Source organism: Carlito syrichta, unplaced genomic scaffold (assembly GCF_000164805.1).
Source record: "Carlito syrichta isolate Samal-C Ts95f unplaced genomic scaffold, Tarsius_syrichta-2.0.1 Scaffold315530, whole genome shotgun sequence".
Taxonomy (NCBI): domain Eukaryota; kingdom Metazoa; phylum Chordata; class Mammalia; order Primates; family Tarsiidae; genus Carlito; species Carlito syrichta.
In genome coordinates, this window is record NW_007259626.1 from 103,361 (window position 1) to 123,405 (window position 20,045).

General features: G+C 42.9%; 1 protein-coding gene across 1 annotated transcript in view; it reads left to right on the top strand.

Annotated features, from left to right (window-relative positions):
- CX3CR1 (C-X3-C motif chemokine receptor 1) overlaps window positions 1-12,723 on the top strand; it is a 16,641-nt gene extending 3,918 nt beyond the window's left edge. Inside the window, exon 2 of the mRNA XM_008072932.2 lies at window positions 11,485-12,723. Coding sequence (XP_008071123.1) covers window positions 11,494-12,564 — 1,071 coding nt within the window. The 5' untranslated portion in view covers window positions 11,485-11,493 and the 3' untranslated portion in view covers window positions 12,565-12,723. The remainder of the gene's footprint in view (window positions 1-11,484) is intronic.
- The last annotated feature ends 7,322 nt before the right edge of the window (window positions 12,724-20,045 follow it).

The following is a 20,045-nucleotide window of genomic DNA, read 5'->3' on the forward strand; positions in this document are numbered from 1 at the left end:
AAAAAAAAAAAAAAAAGAAAAGAAAAGAAAAGAAGAGGGGGGCGGTGGCTGGCTCTGTAGAGTGATAACCAGCCCCCTTTATTCTCTTGTAGGCCACTTATAAAACCCCTGCTTATCGAAGCAGTTTCTGGGAGTTTGGGATTGGATGGCAAGAATCCATTTTGGGAGTTTGAGTTGTCAGTTGTCTGGCCTTCAAATGCAGACGTCGGCACTGTTGAGGCAGATTGACGGCCTTGAAGTACAGATGTCTGCATTAAATTAGTCATTCTCTGGGGAGACACCTCTTATCAACAAGGGTGCCTGAACGAAGCATATTTGTATACCTAACCCTTAACCGTACCCCACAATATCACAATAAAAAATATTGATTAATTTTTTAAAAAGTAGTCATTCTCAGGTTATTGTTAATTGTTTTTGAAATGTAGTTAATTGTTTTTGAAATGTAGTTTTAGGAAAGCAAACACTGACAGTCAGTACCAGGACGTTATCAGTTACATAGCTTTGGGATGCGGAGTCTCGTGAAAGCAGATACTGGCAGTAAAGCAGTTAGTAACAGGACGCTGTTAGAGCACAGTGTTAGCTTTTTGGCCTTTTCAACTCTGCTCCATTTGTGAGGTTTATTTGATGTGTTGTTTTATCTACAACCTCCTCTCTCATCCCCCTACAAACCCTATCACACAGCAGGCCATAGTCATACAAGGCTGTAGAGCCAGGATGACAGAGTCCAGATCTTAGCTGGCTTTTCTGAGGACTTGTTCTGATTTCCAGCAGCACAGACTAGGAATTCTGAGAGGTGACCTCTCCTGCATTAGTCACTCGGCCCAACAGAGCCGAGGGAAGGTGGGGGCTTCCAGCTGAATCTTCGCCCTGCCTGCCCTCACTGGGGGCTCAGAATCTGCTGGCTGCCGTGTTGGTGGGATTCTCACAGCTCTGGCCACAGTTGATGTTTCAACCCACCCAAAGTGCAACTATTTTGGAGTGTGAGTCTTGGTAGGGAAGAAAACCTGCATTATATGTCTTTAAATGTCTTTTCAGATATTTTGTTCTTTTCTTTAAACCAATGTTTATTGATAATTAAAACACACTGAAAAAACGGCGTCCAGGTTAACAACGTATTAGACTTGATCTCCCACATTACTACCATTCAGGCCAAAGAAGAGATCCTTGCCAGCACTCAGAAGCCTCCCTCATGTCCCTTCCTGACCACAGCCTCTTCCTTTCCCACAAGTAACCACAAGCTTGACTTCTATGGTGATTCCTTACTCCTTTTTGCTATAGTTTAACTCAATCTAAATTGGCTTCATTTTGTCTATTTTTGATCGTCACATACATGGATTCATATATTAGTTTCACTTTTTGGTCTGACTTCTCTGGTTCAACACTGAACTTTTTAAATGCCTCCATGGGCCGGGCACGGTGGCTCAAGCCTGTAATCCCAGCACTTTGGGAGGCCAAGGTGAGGGAATTGCCTGAGCCCATGGGTTTTAGAACAGCCTGGGCAACTTGGCGAGACCTCATCTCTACAATAAATCAAAAACTTAGCTAGGCACGGTAGCGTGCACCTGTAATTCTGGCTACTTGGAAGGCTGAGGTGGAAGGAGTGCCTGAGCCCAGCAGGTCAACACTGGGGTGGCCATGAGTGTGCCACTTCACTCCAGCCTGGGCGATAGAGTCAGACACTGACTCAAAAAAAAAAAAAAAATGCATCCATGTTGTAGAAGATGAACATGCACAGAAATTTTCATGGCCACATTGTCCAAACTAGCCCCAAACTGAAAGCCACCTATGTGTGCATCAGCAGTAGAAGTGATAATAAATTGTGGAATAGTCACACAGTGGAGTTCTATACAGCAATGAGAATAACAGACTATAGCTACAGCAATAACATAAATGAGATGTTTCCAGAAATACTGAGATGAATTTACAGAGAAACCCAAAACTGGTCCACAGGACACTTAATCCAGTACTTCTCCACCAGGCACAATTTCCACTTTCCATGAACAAGAATCATTTGCATTGTGATCGATTTTCTACAACTGACATCATCATAAATTAGCTCAGACAATGAAAGGAAGAGAAAGCCCTAAAGGGTGTGAGAGAAAGGACTCCCTGTAATTGTTTATGTGTTCCTAAAGGTTTTGGTCTTTAATCATTTTTCTTTAGACTTCCTTAGTGTGTAATTTGAGGCCTCTCTCTTTAACCCTCTTCTGCCTTCTCAGTCTTGGTTCTCTCTGCATCGTTACCTGAGCCCTCCTCTCAGCCTAAGGTGGCTTTCCTGAACCCTCTGAGAGCATGTTGGTTCTCCCCAACTCCATCATCTTCACTGCCTTCTGTTTCTAGTATATTCCTTCACACTCACTCTGCCTGACCTTAACCCTAGGAATCCTTCCTATGCTCAGACCCTCTGTGCCTTTGGTTTCAAAGTTCACCCCTCATTCACTTCCACTTCCATCTTTGTCAACCTGGAAGATTCCTCCCACCCTTTAAGAATCAGCTCCAAGCCGGGCTCAGTGGCTCAGCCTGTAATCCCCCGCCTTTGGGAGCTGAGGTGAGTGGATTGCCTGAGCCCGCGGGTTCGAGACTCGCCTGGGCAGTAAGACCTCATCTCTACAATAAATCAAAAAATCAGCCGGGTGTGGTAGCGCATGCCTGTCATTCCGGCTACTTGGAAGGCTGAGGTGGAAGGATCGTCGGAGCCCAGCAGGTGGAGGCTGCGGTGGCTGGGAGCGGCCACTGCGCTCCAGTCTGGGTGACAGAGTGAGACTCCAACTCAAAAAGAATCAGCTCCAATGGCGACTTTTTTGTGATGCACTCTTTATCACCTTCCCTCAGTTTTTAAGTGGACAGATATAAAGTTCCAATCCTTGGGTTTCCCATAACTTTTCTTATATTCTGTTACTAAACAATAATAAACACTTAGGACTGTATCATCAACCTTCTTACCTCTGCAGAGTTTAGCACAATGCCTAGTGCTGGCAAAACATAACTAAAAACAAAGTCTTCTTCTAACACAGAAATTCTCTCCACGAAGGTAGTAGAGAAAGAAAAGGGTTGTATTATTGAATAAACAATAAAAAGAATGTGATGCATATCACAGGCAATCCACAAAGAGGTTGCAAAGATGGGAAGAAATCTCCCCGTTATATAGCCAAGCAGATACAACCCATGACATACATGCTATCAAGATAAACAGTACCTGGTCCTCAAGTAGGAGGACTTGGCAGCACTAACTGTCACACACAGTTCATTCTACATTTACCTGGCAATTGGAGCTAATTGGCTCCACCCAGAGGAGAAACAAATTTCTGTTATCTTTATGACAAGAGGTAGTTTTGCAGCTTGGAGGCTCCCACCTTTCCACAGAGCCTGGAAGATGGGACTCTATCCCCCTTCATGTTTATATTCAAAGAGATGATGCCCAGGTCCCTGAGAAAGACTTTCCTAGCTCATAAAGATAGCAAAAGGTCTATCAAGTTTCAAAAGGATTTATATATATATTCAAAGGAGGAGAAAGTATGTATAAGCTTTCTAAAGTGAATGTTCTAAGAATAAAAGAAAGTGAGGAGAATCTCTTCTCTTATTTTCAGTAAGGAGAATAGAGTCTCTTATTTTTAATTTTTATTTGTCCTTACACTAGCATGTGGTAAAGATGCTTTAAAAATATTGACTTAAGTAATAATTAAATAATCATCAATGCTGTCTCTTTCTTAATTATTAAAAAAATTTTGACTGAGCACTTAGGGAGGCTGAGGTGAGAGGATTGCTTGTGCCCAGGAGTTCAAGACCAGTCTAGGCAACATAGTGAGTCCTCATCCCTACAAAAAATTAAGAAATTAGCTGGGAGAGATGTTGAATGCCTGTAGTCTCAGCTACTCAGGAGGCTGAGAAGGAAGGATTACCTGAGCCCAGGAGGTCCTAAGTGTGCCACTGCACTCCAGCCTGGGTGACAGAGCGAGATCCTGACTCAAAAAAAAAAAAAAAAAAAGCATATCCTTTTAAAATTTCACAGTTTGCTTTGACAGAAATAAATAAATACCATAAAGAACTTTAAAGAGGAAAGGGAAGGGAGGGGTGTCAAACCCCAAATAATGGCAGATTTTATTAAGGGCAACTTACTAACCCAGCAGGATTTCTCCTGTTGCTGTCTTTTGTCTTGCATGTGCATTTGATCCATATAAAACCCTGGTGGGTAGACAATGCTGTTTTAGGTAGGATCATTGATTTAGGAGTAGACAGTCACTCAATTTACATATACAGGGGATATGTATCATGGGCAATCTGCTAAGAAGTTGCAAAGGCAACTTCTTTATAAAATTTTTGTCTATAGCTCCTTAGCATGGAATTTAAGGCTCCTCCAGCTACCTTCAGCCTTGGCTTCATCTTAAGGAGTATGTGTTATAAAAATGGTTGTCACAATAAATGGGCAAATCATTAGAACCTAGAACCTGGTAAAAATGTGGCTTCCCAGACAGCCAGGGATGTGGGCATGGCCGCAGACCGAGAACCTTCCCATCAAGTTCAAGATAAATAGGACTTGCCAGGACTCAAAATCAACCAATCTAGCTCTCTGTCTCTGAACAGCATCTCATCTGAATGCTCACAGGCTGTGACCCAGAAGCCTCATGTTCCCTGGGCAGGTTCTACTGACATTAAACCACACTTTTACTGATCTAGGACTCATATTGCGCTTTAAAACTGCTTTCTTGTACCTGATTCTTGAAAAATGAGCATGCCAGAGCTAGCAAAGTCCTTAGAGATGGTCTGCTCCACCTGCTTTCATTTTACATAGCAGGAAAATTAGGCAGAGCTGAAATGACCTGTCCAAGGTCTCTCAGCCATTTGTGCATGGAATGTGTGGGTCACTGTGAATTATGTGACTCCTAAAAGCACCACCATATAGTGAAGGCAGAAAACAGGCTAACCCTTCAGCCTTTTCCCCAGAGAAAATGATCCCATTTCTTCACCGCCATTGATGAGAGCTAGATTCTGGGAGTCTGGCAGTGAGGACAACTTAGTGGTGGCCAGAAAGGTAGATTATATCCCACCTTCCATTTTCGACTCACCATTCCATATGAGTCAGCCTGCTGGCTTTTGAGTCCAGAAGGAAGAAACCCAACCAATTCAGGGCTGCATCACGCGCTAGCTTCTCTTCAGGGGTCTGTGTCTATATTTTCAGTTCTTGTTGTAGAGAAATGGTTTGCAATATTCTGCAGATTTCCCCTCCAACAAGAAAACGTTGTGCAGGGCAGGAAGCATGTGTTTTGTAGAGAGATGCATCTGGGATTGAGATCTTGGCTTTGCTGCTTCTTTGGTCAAGTCAGTCACATCTCTCTGAACCTCTCTTGGTCAATTTGTACTATGAGGATAAGCATTTATCGTATAGACTTGTAAAGCAAATTTAGTGGGACCTTGTAAATGGAGCATGACATTTAGCAAGCACCCCAGAATGGCAACCTCCTCTCCTTTCTAAACTGGGACTTTCTGAGGGTAATGTTCTGGAACGTTCACAACACAATGACATCCCTACAGAAAGTTTAAACGGGAGCTCAAGCATTTATCTAGTTTCATTGACTTTAAAGACAAAAGTTAAGCTTCACAATTTCCTTGGCACTACACTGAATCTAAAACCCAGTCTTCACTCAAGGTTTTACTGAAAATCCATAAACAGAGACCAAAGAGAGTAAAAACTAAAAGAAGATACACTGGATTTAGAAAATAGTAAGCTGGCTGTGAAGCCAAAAGAGAGGGGGAAAGCAATAGAAAGGGGATGTCAGAGAGAAGAAGAAAATGGATTTGGGCCACCTACGAGACAAGGGAAGCGTAAAAAAGGGAAGCTAATGGAAACAATGGCTAATGATGACGCCCCACCATCCCCCAAAATGTTAAAAAATAAACAGACAGGCATGAGAAAAGGAAGTGGGCCAGAGGAAGTAGACTAGAAGCGGCACTGAATAAGAGTGGGGAATTTTACAAAGTGGGTCTTACAGAATGTATTTCTACTTGACTGTGAAACATACACACACCCAGACCTCTGTTTCTAGGTTCAGCTCAAGACCATTCAGTAAAACCTTTATTTAGAGGCCAAGGAGAGCAGAGGATGACCTAGAGAAGGTTGACATTCTTGCTGGCTGCTGCCCTAAGGTGTAAAGTGCAACCTCAGTTGGCAATGACTGTATTAGTGCAGCACCAGGCATGTATGCTTCTTACAACTCCCATTGATAGAAAACCTAGCCGGGTAGACGCCCTGAAGGCTTATCTCGGTGGATTCTTACACATGGTTTCTGGTGTCCTCGGGGGCAAAGGAAAGCCACTGTCCAGCCTAAGGTGAAAACCAATTAGACCCCTGGCAAGTTTTTGGCCTCCTCTGAGATCCACTCCCAAGGACTGGTCATACTCCCATCTGCTCAACTCCTAACCCTTTTAGGCTTGTCTCCCAAGCCCTGAACATCTCAGAGGATCTAGAAATAAAGGTCCACTCAGTTCATGCCCAGCATTCCCTAAAAAGCATCTTGTGAAGGCTACCAAGTTCGGTGGAATAATTCTGTGAAAGAGACATCCTTCACTGATGTCAGATTTCTGATGTAAATGGTGTCCTCACATGATCTTGGGCTCTTGGTTCCCAAGGGAAAATTTAAACTGGCTGGAACACCCAGACAACAAGGCTCTTTCCAACCAGGTAAAACCCTGTGTCACCCCATAACTCATGCTGTTTCTTGATATTTGCATAAAAGACAGAGCTGCAATTACTCACCCTGGTATCGGTTCCATGAGCACATATGTTCAATAGCCATACGTGAAAGAAGTGTATTGAACTCTGTTTTCCAAGTTGTCTTCTGACTGTAGAAAGCTGGGGGACCTCTGCCTATACCCTAGGGTTCCATGTTATAGAGCTGATGCATCTCCTTTTTTGTTCCTCTAGGTCTTCCATTCACTCATTCACTTGTTCATTCATTCAGTTAACACACCAGGCACCTATGAGCTCTCAGAGCCCAAGGCCTTGTGGCCTATGATCAGAAAGTACACCCATGTGACCATGAGCACACACTGGAACAGTGCAATTAATGAAGATCTATCATCACTACTCCTTTGGAACTCTTTGGAATGAAGACTCAGGATACAATACTTATTCTTCTGCAAGTATTCACATGACATTCTCTTTGTGCCAGGCCTCTCTCCTTCTGTTGAATGTTGGCCTACAGAGTTGAAGAGGACATCTTAGAAACTACCAATCTTGGGAGATGAAGATGGGGGGAAACTGTAATGCGAAGTTAAAAAAAAAAGAACTGAGGCTGGACACATCTGGGCCCAAGCTTTGTGGTCTAGAGCAAGTTACTCGCCCTCTCTGAGTACATCTACTTGCCCACAAAGTAGAGATAATCCTTTTATGTGTACAGCATACTTGTTATTATAGTAGGTTACTTTTTTTTTTTAGTTTTTCATATAACTCATATTTTTGTTTATTTTTATTTTAAAATTCCTTATCAATTAACTAAAATATTTTCCAAAATAGGTAATATGGGTACGTGGTAAAAAGTTTACCATGAAAAGTAAGTCTCTTTCCCCCATCCTATAATCTCCAGAACCTCTCTCCGGGGCAATTGCTGTTACCACTACTAGTGTGTCCCTTAAGAGATAGCTAAACCTTATACAAAATACACACACATCATCTAGCTATTTTTATTTACCAATATGTCTTAGAGATTGTTCTGTAATAGAATATGTAGACCTGCCTGAGGGGCAGGTGCTTGGTCTTCCATTAATTTGATTTACCCGCAATTTGATTTGATCTATCCCTACTGAGGAACATTGATGTTGTTTTCCTTATTTATATTTCAAGTTTGCTGCAGTTACTATCACGTACACACTTCTTTGAGAGTTTGTGTGTGTGTGTCTAGGATAAGCCCCAATAAGCAATTAAATGTTATTTTATTCTTATGCTCCCAAGAAATCTATGAGGGTTTTGTTGTTGTTGTTGTTGTTGTTTTAGAGAAGCTGAGACCATTACTTTGATGACTTTTTACCACTGAGTTTTGGGCTTTATTTGATAGGCATTGTGTTCTGATCTCTTACCCCTCAAGGCTTGGCCAGGGTCTCACTCATCTAGGGGTAAAGAGGAGGAAGAGTGGGAAGAGCATGGGCCTTGGTCTCAGTGCTTCTGTCCCCACCTCTAGTTGTGGGTGAGGCCAAGTGCATCACCTTGCCATGCCTCTTCTGAATGTGTCCATGGTGGGTACAGTGGTTTCATGCCTGTAATCCCAGCACTTTGGGAGTCTGAGGCAGGAGGATTACTTTAGTCCAGGAGTTGATACCAGCCTGGGAAATATAGTGAGACCTCATCTCTACTAAACAAACAAACAAACAACAGCACTGTTCCTCAGAGTCACATAAGCACTCGTTGAAAGTGACGTTCCCGCCAACCCTTCCTCTGTAGCATGTACAGAGTGACTCACGGCAGGGATTACAATAGGCTGGCTGAGCACTTACTGCATGCATAGCCCTGGACAGGTGCTCAGAAAGACATCTGTGGGAGCTGGATCAGGTCTTTGCTGGGGACTCTGAGTCAGCAGGGAACCGGGATGAAGGCTGCTAAGTGTTGCTCTCCCCTCACTGAGTGGGCCCTCTGGATGGCAGCAAACGGTCCTGAACCAAACTGGTGCCCATAACAAGCCATCTGGCTCTCAATAATATCACAAGCAGCCAGGCAAACTCACCCCTCCCACAGTATTAACTGAAAATACACCCCATCTGCAGTGGATAAATCAACCTATCTCCTCCATTTTGTCTTTATTGAAGTCTTTGTCTAGATGAATTCTTCTTGTTGAGATGACATTACCCCTTCATGGCCGTGACAGTGCCTGACTGATGTTTCTGTGAGTCCCCTGCCATGCTAAGCCCAGTGCTGTGGATACTTCATCCATGTTTGCTGAATGGACATCAACCCTCTCCAACCAGGATCACCTCTGGCTTATTTGAAGTCTTGATGGAAATTAGAGATGTCCCCATGAATATGGCAGCAAGACAAGGGGCTGGATTTGGAGGACACCCCCCCCCCACTAGACAACTTATCAGTTGCTTATTTCTTATCCCTGCTTTCTCCACAGTTTTATCTCAGAGTCCTTCCTCTTGTCATGAATATCCCTGTAGTAGGGCAGTGAATTAAATATAGGACTTTCCTTTCAGAATTGCAGAGAGGATTAAACAGATAATAATACATGTAGAGCAATGAGCCTGACAGCTTAGTAAAAGCTCAATAAAGAGTGTCTTACTTCTCCCTCTCCCCAAGTCTAAAAAGGAAGCATGTTTTATTTCAGGGAAAAATAAATTAAATGACCTTCAAAGACCAAATTCCCAGGATGCCCAGGGTGAAGGTGAATCATGGGAGTTCACAGGCAGCCTCAATGATTCCAAAGATTCAAAGGGCTTCTGCTGTTGCACATAATGCAGGAAACAAAATTAACATGTATTAAGTGCCTGCTGTTTGTGACACCCTCTGCCAAGTGTTCCCCTTAGAACACCTCTATGACCAGGCGTGAGAATGAATCCTAATCTTGCAGACGAGGAATGTCAGGCTCAGTGTTTCCAAACTCACCCATCACTCAGCTAGAGAGGGAAGATATAGTAATCAAGAGAGTAATCAGGAGAGCCCGAGTCTGCAGAAGCTCCTGAACTGAAGTACTGGCCACAGGCGCAAAGAGATGCAGAATGATTTTTATTGACTTTGGCTGCCTCTTGAGGTCAACTTGGCCAGCTCTTTTCCCTGGGGAAAGGGAAGGGAGAGGATGGTTAACTCAAGTCCCTAATATAGGGACTCTGAACATGAACTACCAAGGACTTCACCATTTCTGCTCTTATACAACAGCACGTCTAGGAAGTTTATGCTCTGTGAAAGCTACATGTACTGTTTCCTCAGCTATCAGCTTGAGTCATATGAAACTGACATTTACATAGCTCAAAAATAGCTGCATGTCAGCAATTTTATACCATTCGACTTAATTAAATGTCATTGATTAAGGTCACAGCTAGAGGTTTCTCTCTGAGAAAAGGGCATTGCAGCCTGGAGCAAAGAAAATACACATGTTCCCTGGGGTTAAGAACTCCATCACAGCTCTAGTTGGCCCAGGTCCAAAAAGCCCTGGCCCACTTTATTCTGGAAGAGTCTAGGTGAGACACAGAACATAAAGCAAAAGCTGGGAAGGGAGAAGCAATGCCCTGGCTGGGTGGGCCTTCCTCTTGGCAAGACACCACCTGGGTAAAACCATCATAGAAAAGATGCAGTGGGGTATGGAAAGCCCCTTGGTTAAAGCGTGAGCTCTGCTTTTAGTTGTGGTGAAGAAGGAAGCAGTGACAACCAAGAGGCCTGCTCTAAGGACACCTAGAGTTTCTCAGGGGCCTGTTTGTGGTATCACAAGAGCTAGGAGGAAGCTCCCAGAGGAGTTATGTGAAAGGACTGCCTCTCAGCCACTTCTGGAGTAAAAGACCAGAGAGTCCTGGCTGGGAGGAGGAGGGGAGTGTGCCTTGTGCAGAAATGCCTCCTTTTTCAAGTCCTTCTCAGATGGAAACAGGAGACAAGAATAGTGGGGAAGCCAGGTCAAAGTGAAATACAGGACTGGTAATGATCAGGAGAATCAGTCTCTCGGGACCTAGCTCAGAAACCTAACTGAGCCCTGTCCTCCACCTTGGTTCAGTCAGTCTTTCCATGACTTCAGAGTCCCGGATGATGGCAAAGCCACCTCTTCACTGAGGGTTGTAGCATGAACAACAATACAGGTTTTTTAGGACTGAGGGGTTTCTGATATATGGGAACCCCCAACAAGTTAATCATTCTAAGGTATATTACTCTGTCTGATGCTTACTAAGGAAGAGAAGGACTTGTTGGTCCCAAGAGGAAGAGAAAGAGAAATGGCTCTAAAAACAAACGGCTCTGGATCTGAGAACTCTCTCTCCAGGCCTCGCTTCATGGAGGAGAAATGAGGTTTCCAGAGGATGTAGAAGGTGAACATAAAGAAAGAGGATGGAGAATCGCTTTGGGGAAGTTTGGACTGGAAGTATCAATTACAGTCACACTACTAACATCCCACCCCATCTCACCCCTCACCTCCTGCTCATGGTTCTCTTTCCCCCATCCCCATGTTGGTAAAGCTAGATACCTTTTGGAGAGACTTTTGAAAGTCAAACAAAAAGATATCTGTCTCATGCTTCGAAAGTCCTAGAGCCAAATGCTCATGGAACCATTTATTGCGTGACTGGGAAAGTCATTAAATCTCTCAAATACCTGACTGCCTCTCCTGTCAAAAGAGTCTGTTGCAGCCTTCATCACAAGACTTTCGTGGGGATTAAACAAGATGGCATGTGTGAAATTGGGAAATGTCATGGGCACCCAACCAATTTTTGTTTCTTCCTGCCTGCCTACATATGGGGCCAGATAGAATTCCAACTGTGTTGCTCTGAGAACTAACACTGTGACTTGTTTTCTTTTTGATTCAGGCCCTCACCATGCCCACTCTCATCCCTGAATCAACTACAGAATTCTTTGAGTATGATGAGTCTGCTGAAGCCTGTTATATCGGGGACATCGTGGCCCTTGGTACAGTCTTCCTTTCCATATTCTACTCCCTTGTCTTTGCCTTTGGCCTGGTGGGAAATTTGCTGGTGGTGTTTGCCCTCACCAACAGTAAGAAGCCCAAGAGTATCACTGACATTTACCTCCTGAACTTGGCCTTGTCTGATCTGCTCTTTGTAACCACTTTGCCCTTCTGGACTCATTATGTGATAACCGAGCAAGGCTTCCACAATGCTGTGTGCAAACTTACTACTGCTTTCTTCTTCATCGGCTTTTTTGGAGGCATATTCTTTATCACCGTCATTAGCATCGATAGGTACCTGGCCATAGTCCTAGCAGCCAACTCCATGAACAACCGGACCGTGCAGCATGGTGTCACCATCAGCCTGGGCGTCTGGGCAGCAGCCATCTTGGTGGCAGCACCCCAGTTCATGTTCACAAAGCAGAAAGGAAAAGAATGCCTTGGTGACTACCCCGAGGTTCTCCAGGAAGTCTGGCCTGTGCTCCGCCAAATGGAAGCAAATCTTCTTGGCTTCCTTCTTCCCCTGCTCATTATGAGTTACTGCTACTTCAGAATTATCCAGACGCTGTTTTCCTGCAAGAACCACAAGAAAGCCAAAGCCATTAAACTGATCTTTCTGGTGGTCATTGTGTTCTTCCTCTTCTGGACACCATACAACATTATGGTCTTCCTGGAGACACTCAACCTCTATGACTTTTTTCCCAGCTGTGACATGAGGAGGAATCTGAAGTTGGCCCTCAGTGTGACTGAGACGGTTGCATTTAGCCATTGTTGCCTCAATCCATTCATCTACGCGTTTGCTGGGGAGAAGTTCAGAAGGTACCTTTACCACCTGTATGGGAAGTGCCTGACTGTCCTGTGTGGGCGCTCAGTCCACGTCAGCTTCTCTCCATCTGAGTCTCAAAGAAGCAGGCAGGGAAGTGTTCTTAGCAGCAATTTTACTTACTACACAAGTGATGGAGATGCATCTATCCTTCTCTGAAGGGCTCCCCAAAGCCTTGTGTCTACAGAGAACCCAGAGATCCTGAATCTGACACTGAGCAATAAAGGCAGATTTTTGTTGTTATTTCTTACATGTGAGAAATCATGGACCTGGTGCCCACACAATAATCCTAGAGTGTTTTTGAGAACTGTGCTCAAATTTGAATGATAAAGAGTAGACTAGTCTGTTACTACAGATGTCAGGACATTTTTGTTTACCAATGACAAAAGTTTGACCCAGACTAGCTTATTTTTAAAAGGGATGGTGAATATTCTTCACACTGTGGTACATGCAAAGGAGTGGCTGAGTTCTCAAAGTGAGTGGAAACCAGGGCTTGAACTTCCTTTCTCTGACCTCCAAATCTTTGAGTATTGACAGATCTCCCAGACTTACATAACACAACTTTATTACCAGAAAAAGACTGATGCCCATGCCTCTCTGGTCTCAAGGCCAAAAATTCCAGAGAAGAGTTCCAATTGGCCAAGTTTGTATTAGGTGCCCTGGGACCAGGTGGTGGTATCCATCAGGAAGGGATATATAAGATGGAAGCTTCTAATCCAAGCTCATGGCTAGAGGACCAGGAAGACATATTTCCATGAAGTTGGAGCGGTGGGGACTTTTCTAAGCAGACAGAACAAGAGCTACACACCATCCTTTCATGTACCTAACCACACCAGCCAGCACCCACTGTTAGCCTCCCCTTCATTTAGTACCTTTCTATCATATAGGTATATCAAACCTACAATGCGCCCCACTGCATCAAGACGAAACTCAAGTGTCAGGTCTCTGAGACCCTCCATCATGTCGTCCCATTAATAGATTTCCCATGGCCTCCCCCTCCCCAAAGTACTCCACCCACTCTGTCAGCCAGGTCTCTTCCATGGGACCTCACACATCTCCACCCACTTCCAGGCCAGGAGGAGAAATAGAAAGAACGCTGCCCCAAAGTAAGAAGGGATGGATTCCAATCCCACCCTGTCACTTGCCCACTGGGTAGCTTGGGACCAACTGAGCTTCAGTGCCATCATCTGTGAAAGGGAAGTAATGATATATTTCACTTAGGGTGTATCTTTCCAGAATGAGGAAATAGCCACCAACTCGTGCAGGTCCCAACTCACTTGTCTGGTCCTCAGACTTCAGCTTTCCCTGCACTTGGCACCGTTGCACCGTGCCCAAGTGGTGGTGCTGACAGAACTTGGGAGAGCCTGTGGGCTCTGCTGCGTGGCATAGCCTAGACACAGAGGAACCTGGTTCTTACAGTGGCACTCAATGAACACTTCTAAGTCCACAGAGTGATAGCCCTCTCCCAGAGTGTCTTGACTATTCCATCTCAGTCACCTCATGGTAAGCCCCTGACCATTGGCGGGGGGGAGCTATAATTCATGTCACTGCCAACCTGGGGGCCAGGGGCCACAGAAGCAGCTTTCTTTGTCCAGAAACATCTGAGATGGTCTAAAATGTTAAAGCCTGGAAACTAATTGCAGTAGTGATTTTTTAAAACGTCATCCATAATCTAACCATGCCAATATTGTCATTTCTGCATTCACCCATCCAGGTCCTCTTCACAAGTTCAAAGTTGCAATCATAATGTACAGTTTTGTAACCTGCTTTTTTGCTCTGAAATTTAGACTCCCAATAGCTCTCTATTTCTATGTAGTTTTGTTATTAGCATGTTAGATGACTTTACCAGACTGTGTACTCATTAAAGGCAAATGTGATGTCTGATTCATTGCTGCATATTTGATACTTGCTTGGCAGTCTATATGTTTGTTTAATAAATGAGAATGAGTCATGTTTCTTCAAGATCAGGCACCATAATTTACTCACCATCACTCTGTTGGTAAACATTTCATGTGTTTCCAGTGTTTAGAAAATACAGATTTCACAGCACATTCATCCGTATAATTTCCTGTCTCCTGTCCAGTTATTCCTTTTGATAAATTGCTTGCCATGGGGATAACTGAGTTAAAGGGTATGGGAACTTCTTAGCTTTTGATACATACATATGAGGTTAGCATATTACAAAACCTGTATTGGGCATGTATGATACACAGCTTGTGAGCTCAGATCCAGAGCCATTCCAAAACCACGAGACCAAGCTCTTGCCCTCAAAGATTTAACATTTAAATGAGGAACGGCGGTGTGAATGAATAAGCATGCTTGGTGTTAAGTGGTAGCACAGGGCAGTGACCTCCACCTGAGTCTTTAGGGGAAAGGAATTTTCCAGGCGTAGAAAGGACAGCATCCCAGGCTGAGGGAACAGTGTGTATAAAGGTGGTGTGCGAGAACACCAGGATCTTAGGCTGTGAGAAAGCTTTGTGTGACTATTGAACAGCATTGGAAGCAAAGCAGGTGGTAAGAACTTTCTGGAGCTTGGGTTGTTAGCTGTAGCTGTGGTCTCAAATAACCAATAGAGGAGGTTGGTTCTCAGGGTATTCATAAGGTTTCTCCATTGTTACCTGATCCTCATTCCTACTGTTGAATCATGAAACTTTTTCTTTTCTTTTTAAGAGATAGGGTCTCCCTCTATCACTCCCACTATTCAGGCTGGAGTTCAGTGGCATGATCAAAGATCACTGCAACCTCAAATTCCTGCATTCAAGTGATCCTCCCACCTCAGCCTCCAGAGTAGCTGGAATTATAAGTGCACACCACCACACCCAGCTAGTACTTAAAAATTTTTTGTAGACCCAGTGTCTCACTGTGTTGCCCAGACATGTCTCCAACTCCTAACTTCAAGTGATCCTCTCCCTTTGGACTTACAAAGTGTTAGGATTTACAGGTGTAGGCCATTACACTTGGCCTCAACCCATGACACTTTTGATTAAAGTTTAACCTATATCTACATTTCCAATAAGGAGGAAATAATTATTTTTGCTTGAGAAATAAAAGTAGGAAAACAAACACTTTTATTTCTAGAAGGAAATTAAATATCTATTATAAGAAACCCATATTCACTCATTCATTTTGCTGAACAGGACAAAATAGGGAGAAATAAAGAAATTCATTGAAAAACTCAAAATAGCAAGGATGTTGATTTCTAAATTAAGGAAGTCATATTTGAAAAGAACAGTTGGTCCTCAGAGCCCAGCTGATCAGATTCACTCCTGCCTTTATGCTCTAGACTTTCTAGAAGCCCAGGAGTATGGTGGAGTTCAGAAGCAGAGAAATCTGGGATGAATCGCAGTGTATTTACTCTGTGACCTTGGGCAAGTTACTTAACATCCCTGAGACTCAGTTTCCTCATCAGAAAAATAAGGATAAAAGTAGTTCCCACTTAGTAGGTTATAGCAGAGGATTTAGTAAGATTATTCCCGTAAAACTCACAATGTAGACTAACAAAGCAAGCTCAAATATATGGTGGTGATTATTTTTATTATTTTTCTCATTATTATCATTAGATTAATATTTTCCCAACAAAGAAACTCATATTATATTGTCCTTGCCTTTTTGCTTTTCTTAGTCCCAGAATCACAGATTTTGGGGTAGTCAGAGATAACTGGGTCCAAACCCACACTTTGTAGGTAAGAAAAAGGAACCCCAGAGAGGCCAGAGGCTAGCCCAAGATCCCACCGTGAATTACTGAGTAAGATAGATCCTTGATTCATTCTGATGAAAATACAGATCAATCTTGCCTCTATGGGTAGAGAAAACAGGTGGGGCAACAGAGAATCCCCAGCAAGAAGGTCTGCAGGTGGATGGCTGGGCAGGAAGGAGCGGTGCATACAATGGATGCCCAGTGTAGCCGAATCAATCCAGACATTGACAGGTGAGTGCTTTGGCAATGGCTGTTCAGAGACATCAATATCTCTAATGACAGATGGTGACAACAGACAGAGACTCATCTGCAAAGGATACAGAATTCCCATCAGTCACCTCCAGCAGAATCTGGGTGGGTGGGCCAAGCCTTAGACAGGCAGGATGGCAAACAAGGGACGACCATAGCCAGGGGCTGTCGAGTGCTTAGGGGAAATTCAAGTCCCTTCCAAAGAATTCTACTTCAAACTTATTCTATGCTCGTTAAATGACATTCTAAGGGAAAGTCCCCTTCCCATGGACCTTGAAGCCAAAAAATATGGAGAATATATGCTTTAGGTTACTGGGAAGAACTATCAGCCCTTATAATCTATTGCACCTGGAATGTGTACAGGGTCTAGGGTCTACTGGTCTTTCCATTCCTCTCTCTCTCTCTGAGATGTTATACCTAAATGTCCAGGGAGAAAGTTCACTTCCAGGCCCAAAGGCCAGCAACTACACCTCAGAACATGGCAACCTGACTGAGCAGTCCACCTTGGATAGCACCTTGTCCCAAGTTCATGGTCCCATTAGTGCCTCCAAAATTGGGACAGCATGTCCCATCTCAGAAGCTGACTTTCTTCTCCATTCACTGATCCATGGGGACCACATTTCATTGTGACTTGTAATATCGTTTGCTTAACTTGCTGAGTTGGCAACCACACTTTGGGCTACATGAGAGTAGTATGATCTGAGAGCAAGTGAGAGAAGTCGGTCTTAGCAAATTTAGAAATATCTGCTTTCTCTTCAAGATACTCTCCATCCATAGGATGGCCAAGGGCCAAGTTGTTTTCTGGAAGATATGTGGCATCATGTTTCTATTTCTGTTGTATTAGGGCAAGTTGTTAGGCAATAGCAAGATCTCCTCCAGACACACCCGAGATAGCACTCGCAACCGCAAGACATGCTCAGCAGGAAAATTACTCTTTCACTCCATAGTTCCTCGTTTATTTAGATAGAAACAGAAATAATTTTAAATTGTATTTTGAATTACTAGATAAGATTTGTCAGTTTTCAAGGTGTTTGTTTTACATTTTTCATATTTTTTCTGATTCTAAAAGAAACAGTCACTATAGAAAATGTGAAAAATAAAGAAAAATAAGAAATTTTAATTAAAACATTTTTTAATTACACAGCATTCTACCTCCCAGAGATATCCATTGATTAACACTGAGATGGTTTTCTTCCGTGTCTTTCTCTGCAGATAATTAAAAAAAAAAAAAATTTCAGGAAAGACATTTCTCAAAAGAAGAGGTACAAACGGCCAACAAGTATATGAAAAATGCTCAACATTGCAAACTATTAGGGTAATACAAATTGAAACCATAATGAAATATCACCTCACATTTGCCAGAATAATTTTTATCAAAAAGATAAACGTTAGCAAGAATGTAAAGAAGAAGGAACGCTTGTGAATTGTCAGTAGGTGTATGAATTAGTACAATTATTATGGAAAATGGTTTGGAGTTCCTAAAAAACCTAAAAATAAGATTACTATATGATCCAGCAATTCCACTTCTGACTATCTACCCAAGATATTTGAAATCAGTTTGTCGAAGAGATGTCTGCACCCTCGTTTTCACTGTGGCCCTATTCATGATAACCAAGACATGGAATCAACTGAAGTGCCCATCAACAGATGAATGGATAAGGAAAATGTGGTCTACAAACACCATGGAATACTATTCTGCCTTTAAAAAAGAAGAAAATTATGTTATTTGTGACAACATGAATGAAATATTAAGCTAAGTGAAATAAGACAAGCACAGAAACACAAATACTGTGTGTTCTCATTTAATATGTGAAATCTGCAACCATCAAAGTCCTAGAAGCAGTGAGTAGAATGGTGATTACAGAGGCTGGGAGATGGGGAGAGAGGAACAATGATGGTCAAAGGGTACAAAATCTCAGTTAGACAGGAGAAATTTTTTTTTTTTTAGTTCTATGGCACAGCATGGTAAACTTAGTTAATATTGTCCATTTACAGCAAAAAAACCCCAAACTGAACAAAATTAAAAAGCACTTAAATTTTATCAATAAAGAAAGGGTTCACTACATTTAGATTTATTCATACAATAGAATATTATATATTATTTTTATTTTTTTATTTTTTTATTTTTTATTTTTGAGTTGGAGTCTCACTCTGTCGCCCAGACTGGAGTGCAGTGGCCACTCCTGGCCACTGCAGCCTCGACCCACTGGGCTCCGGTGATCCTTCCGCCTCAGCCTTCCAAGTAGCTGGAACTACAGGCGCGCGCTACCATGCTCAGCTAATTTTTTTGATTTATTGTAGAGATGAGGTCTTGCCAAGTTGCCCAGGCAGGTCTCAAACCCGCAGGCTCAGGCAACGCACTCACCTCGGCCTCCCAAAGTGCAGGATTACAGACTGAGCCACCGAGCCCGGCCTATATATAATTTTTAAAAATGAGTTAATCCTACAAATATGAACCAGAAGGGTTGCCTATAATATTTCATTATGTTAAAAAGACAAGTTGCAGAGTTGTGTATTTAAAATAAATACATTTTTATTTTTAAAAGATTTGAGATCAGAACAGATAGATAAATAGTTATAGTTTTATTTTTTATTTATTTTATTTTTGAGTCGAAGTCTCACTCTGCCACCCAGGCTGGAAGTGCAGTGGCACAATCATGCCAACTATCATGTCGACATGCTGAGCCTTGGCAACCCTTCAGCTTCAGTCTTCCACGTAGTTGGAACTGGAACAACAGGCATGCACTATCACAACCCAGTTAATTTTTTTTATTTATCATAGAGGCAAGGTCCTTCCAAGTTGCCCTGGCTGGTCTCAAACCCCTAAGCTCAGGCAATCCTCTCGCCTCAGCCTCCCAAAGTGCTGAGATTGCAGGTGTGAGCCACCACACCAGGCTGGAACATATATATAGTTTTATTTCTTCTTTTTTTTCTCAATTAACATTATGAACACTTTCTTATCTATTAAACTCAAACATGATTTTGAATGTCACATAGGAGCTCATAATAGATTTGATATGGTCAAGCCTTACTGTCAAATGTGGATGCTACACCCAGTTTTTCACTCTTAGGAACAACACTGTGATGAATGTAATTCTTTGTATAAATATAACTACATACATTTGATTGTAAGAGAGGAATTACTGGCTCAACAAAGTTAAGCATTTATAAGTCTCTTGCTAACTACTACAAGTTAACCCAACAGTGGATTGCTAGCACTCTAAGAATCCCAACCCCTGACCTTAGCATCCCCCACCTTCCCAGTCTTTTGGGTCAGGATATTGTGAGCTTTTGTTATTTGATAACATTTCAGCTACTGACTTCAAAAGGCAGAAAGAAAGAAAAGACACCTGTTCCTGGAAGGAGGTGGTAAGGCTGATCTTTCCAGAGAGAAAAAGCAATAGGGATGAGTGACCAATAACATCACAAAATAATTTTTTTTTTTGAGTTGGATTCTCACTCCATCACTCAGGCTAGGGGACAGTGGCATGCTCACAGCCACCCCTGCGTTGATCTGCTGGGCTTCGGCGATCCTTCCACCTCAGCCTTCCAAGTAACCAAAACTACAGGTGTGCACTACCATGCCGGGCTGATTTTTGATTTATTATAGAGAGGAGACCTCTCTATAGAGGAGATGCCTGGGCTGGTCTTGAACCTGCAGGCTCAGGCAATCCACTTGCCTCAGCCTCCCAAC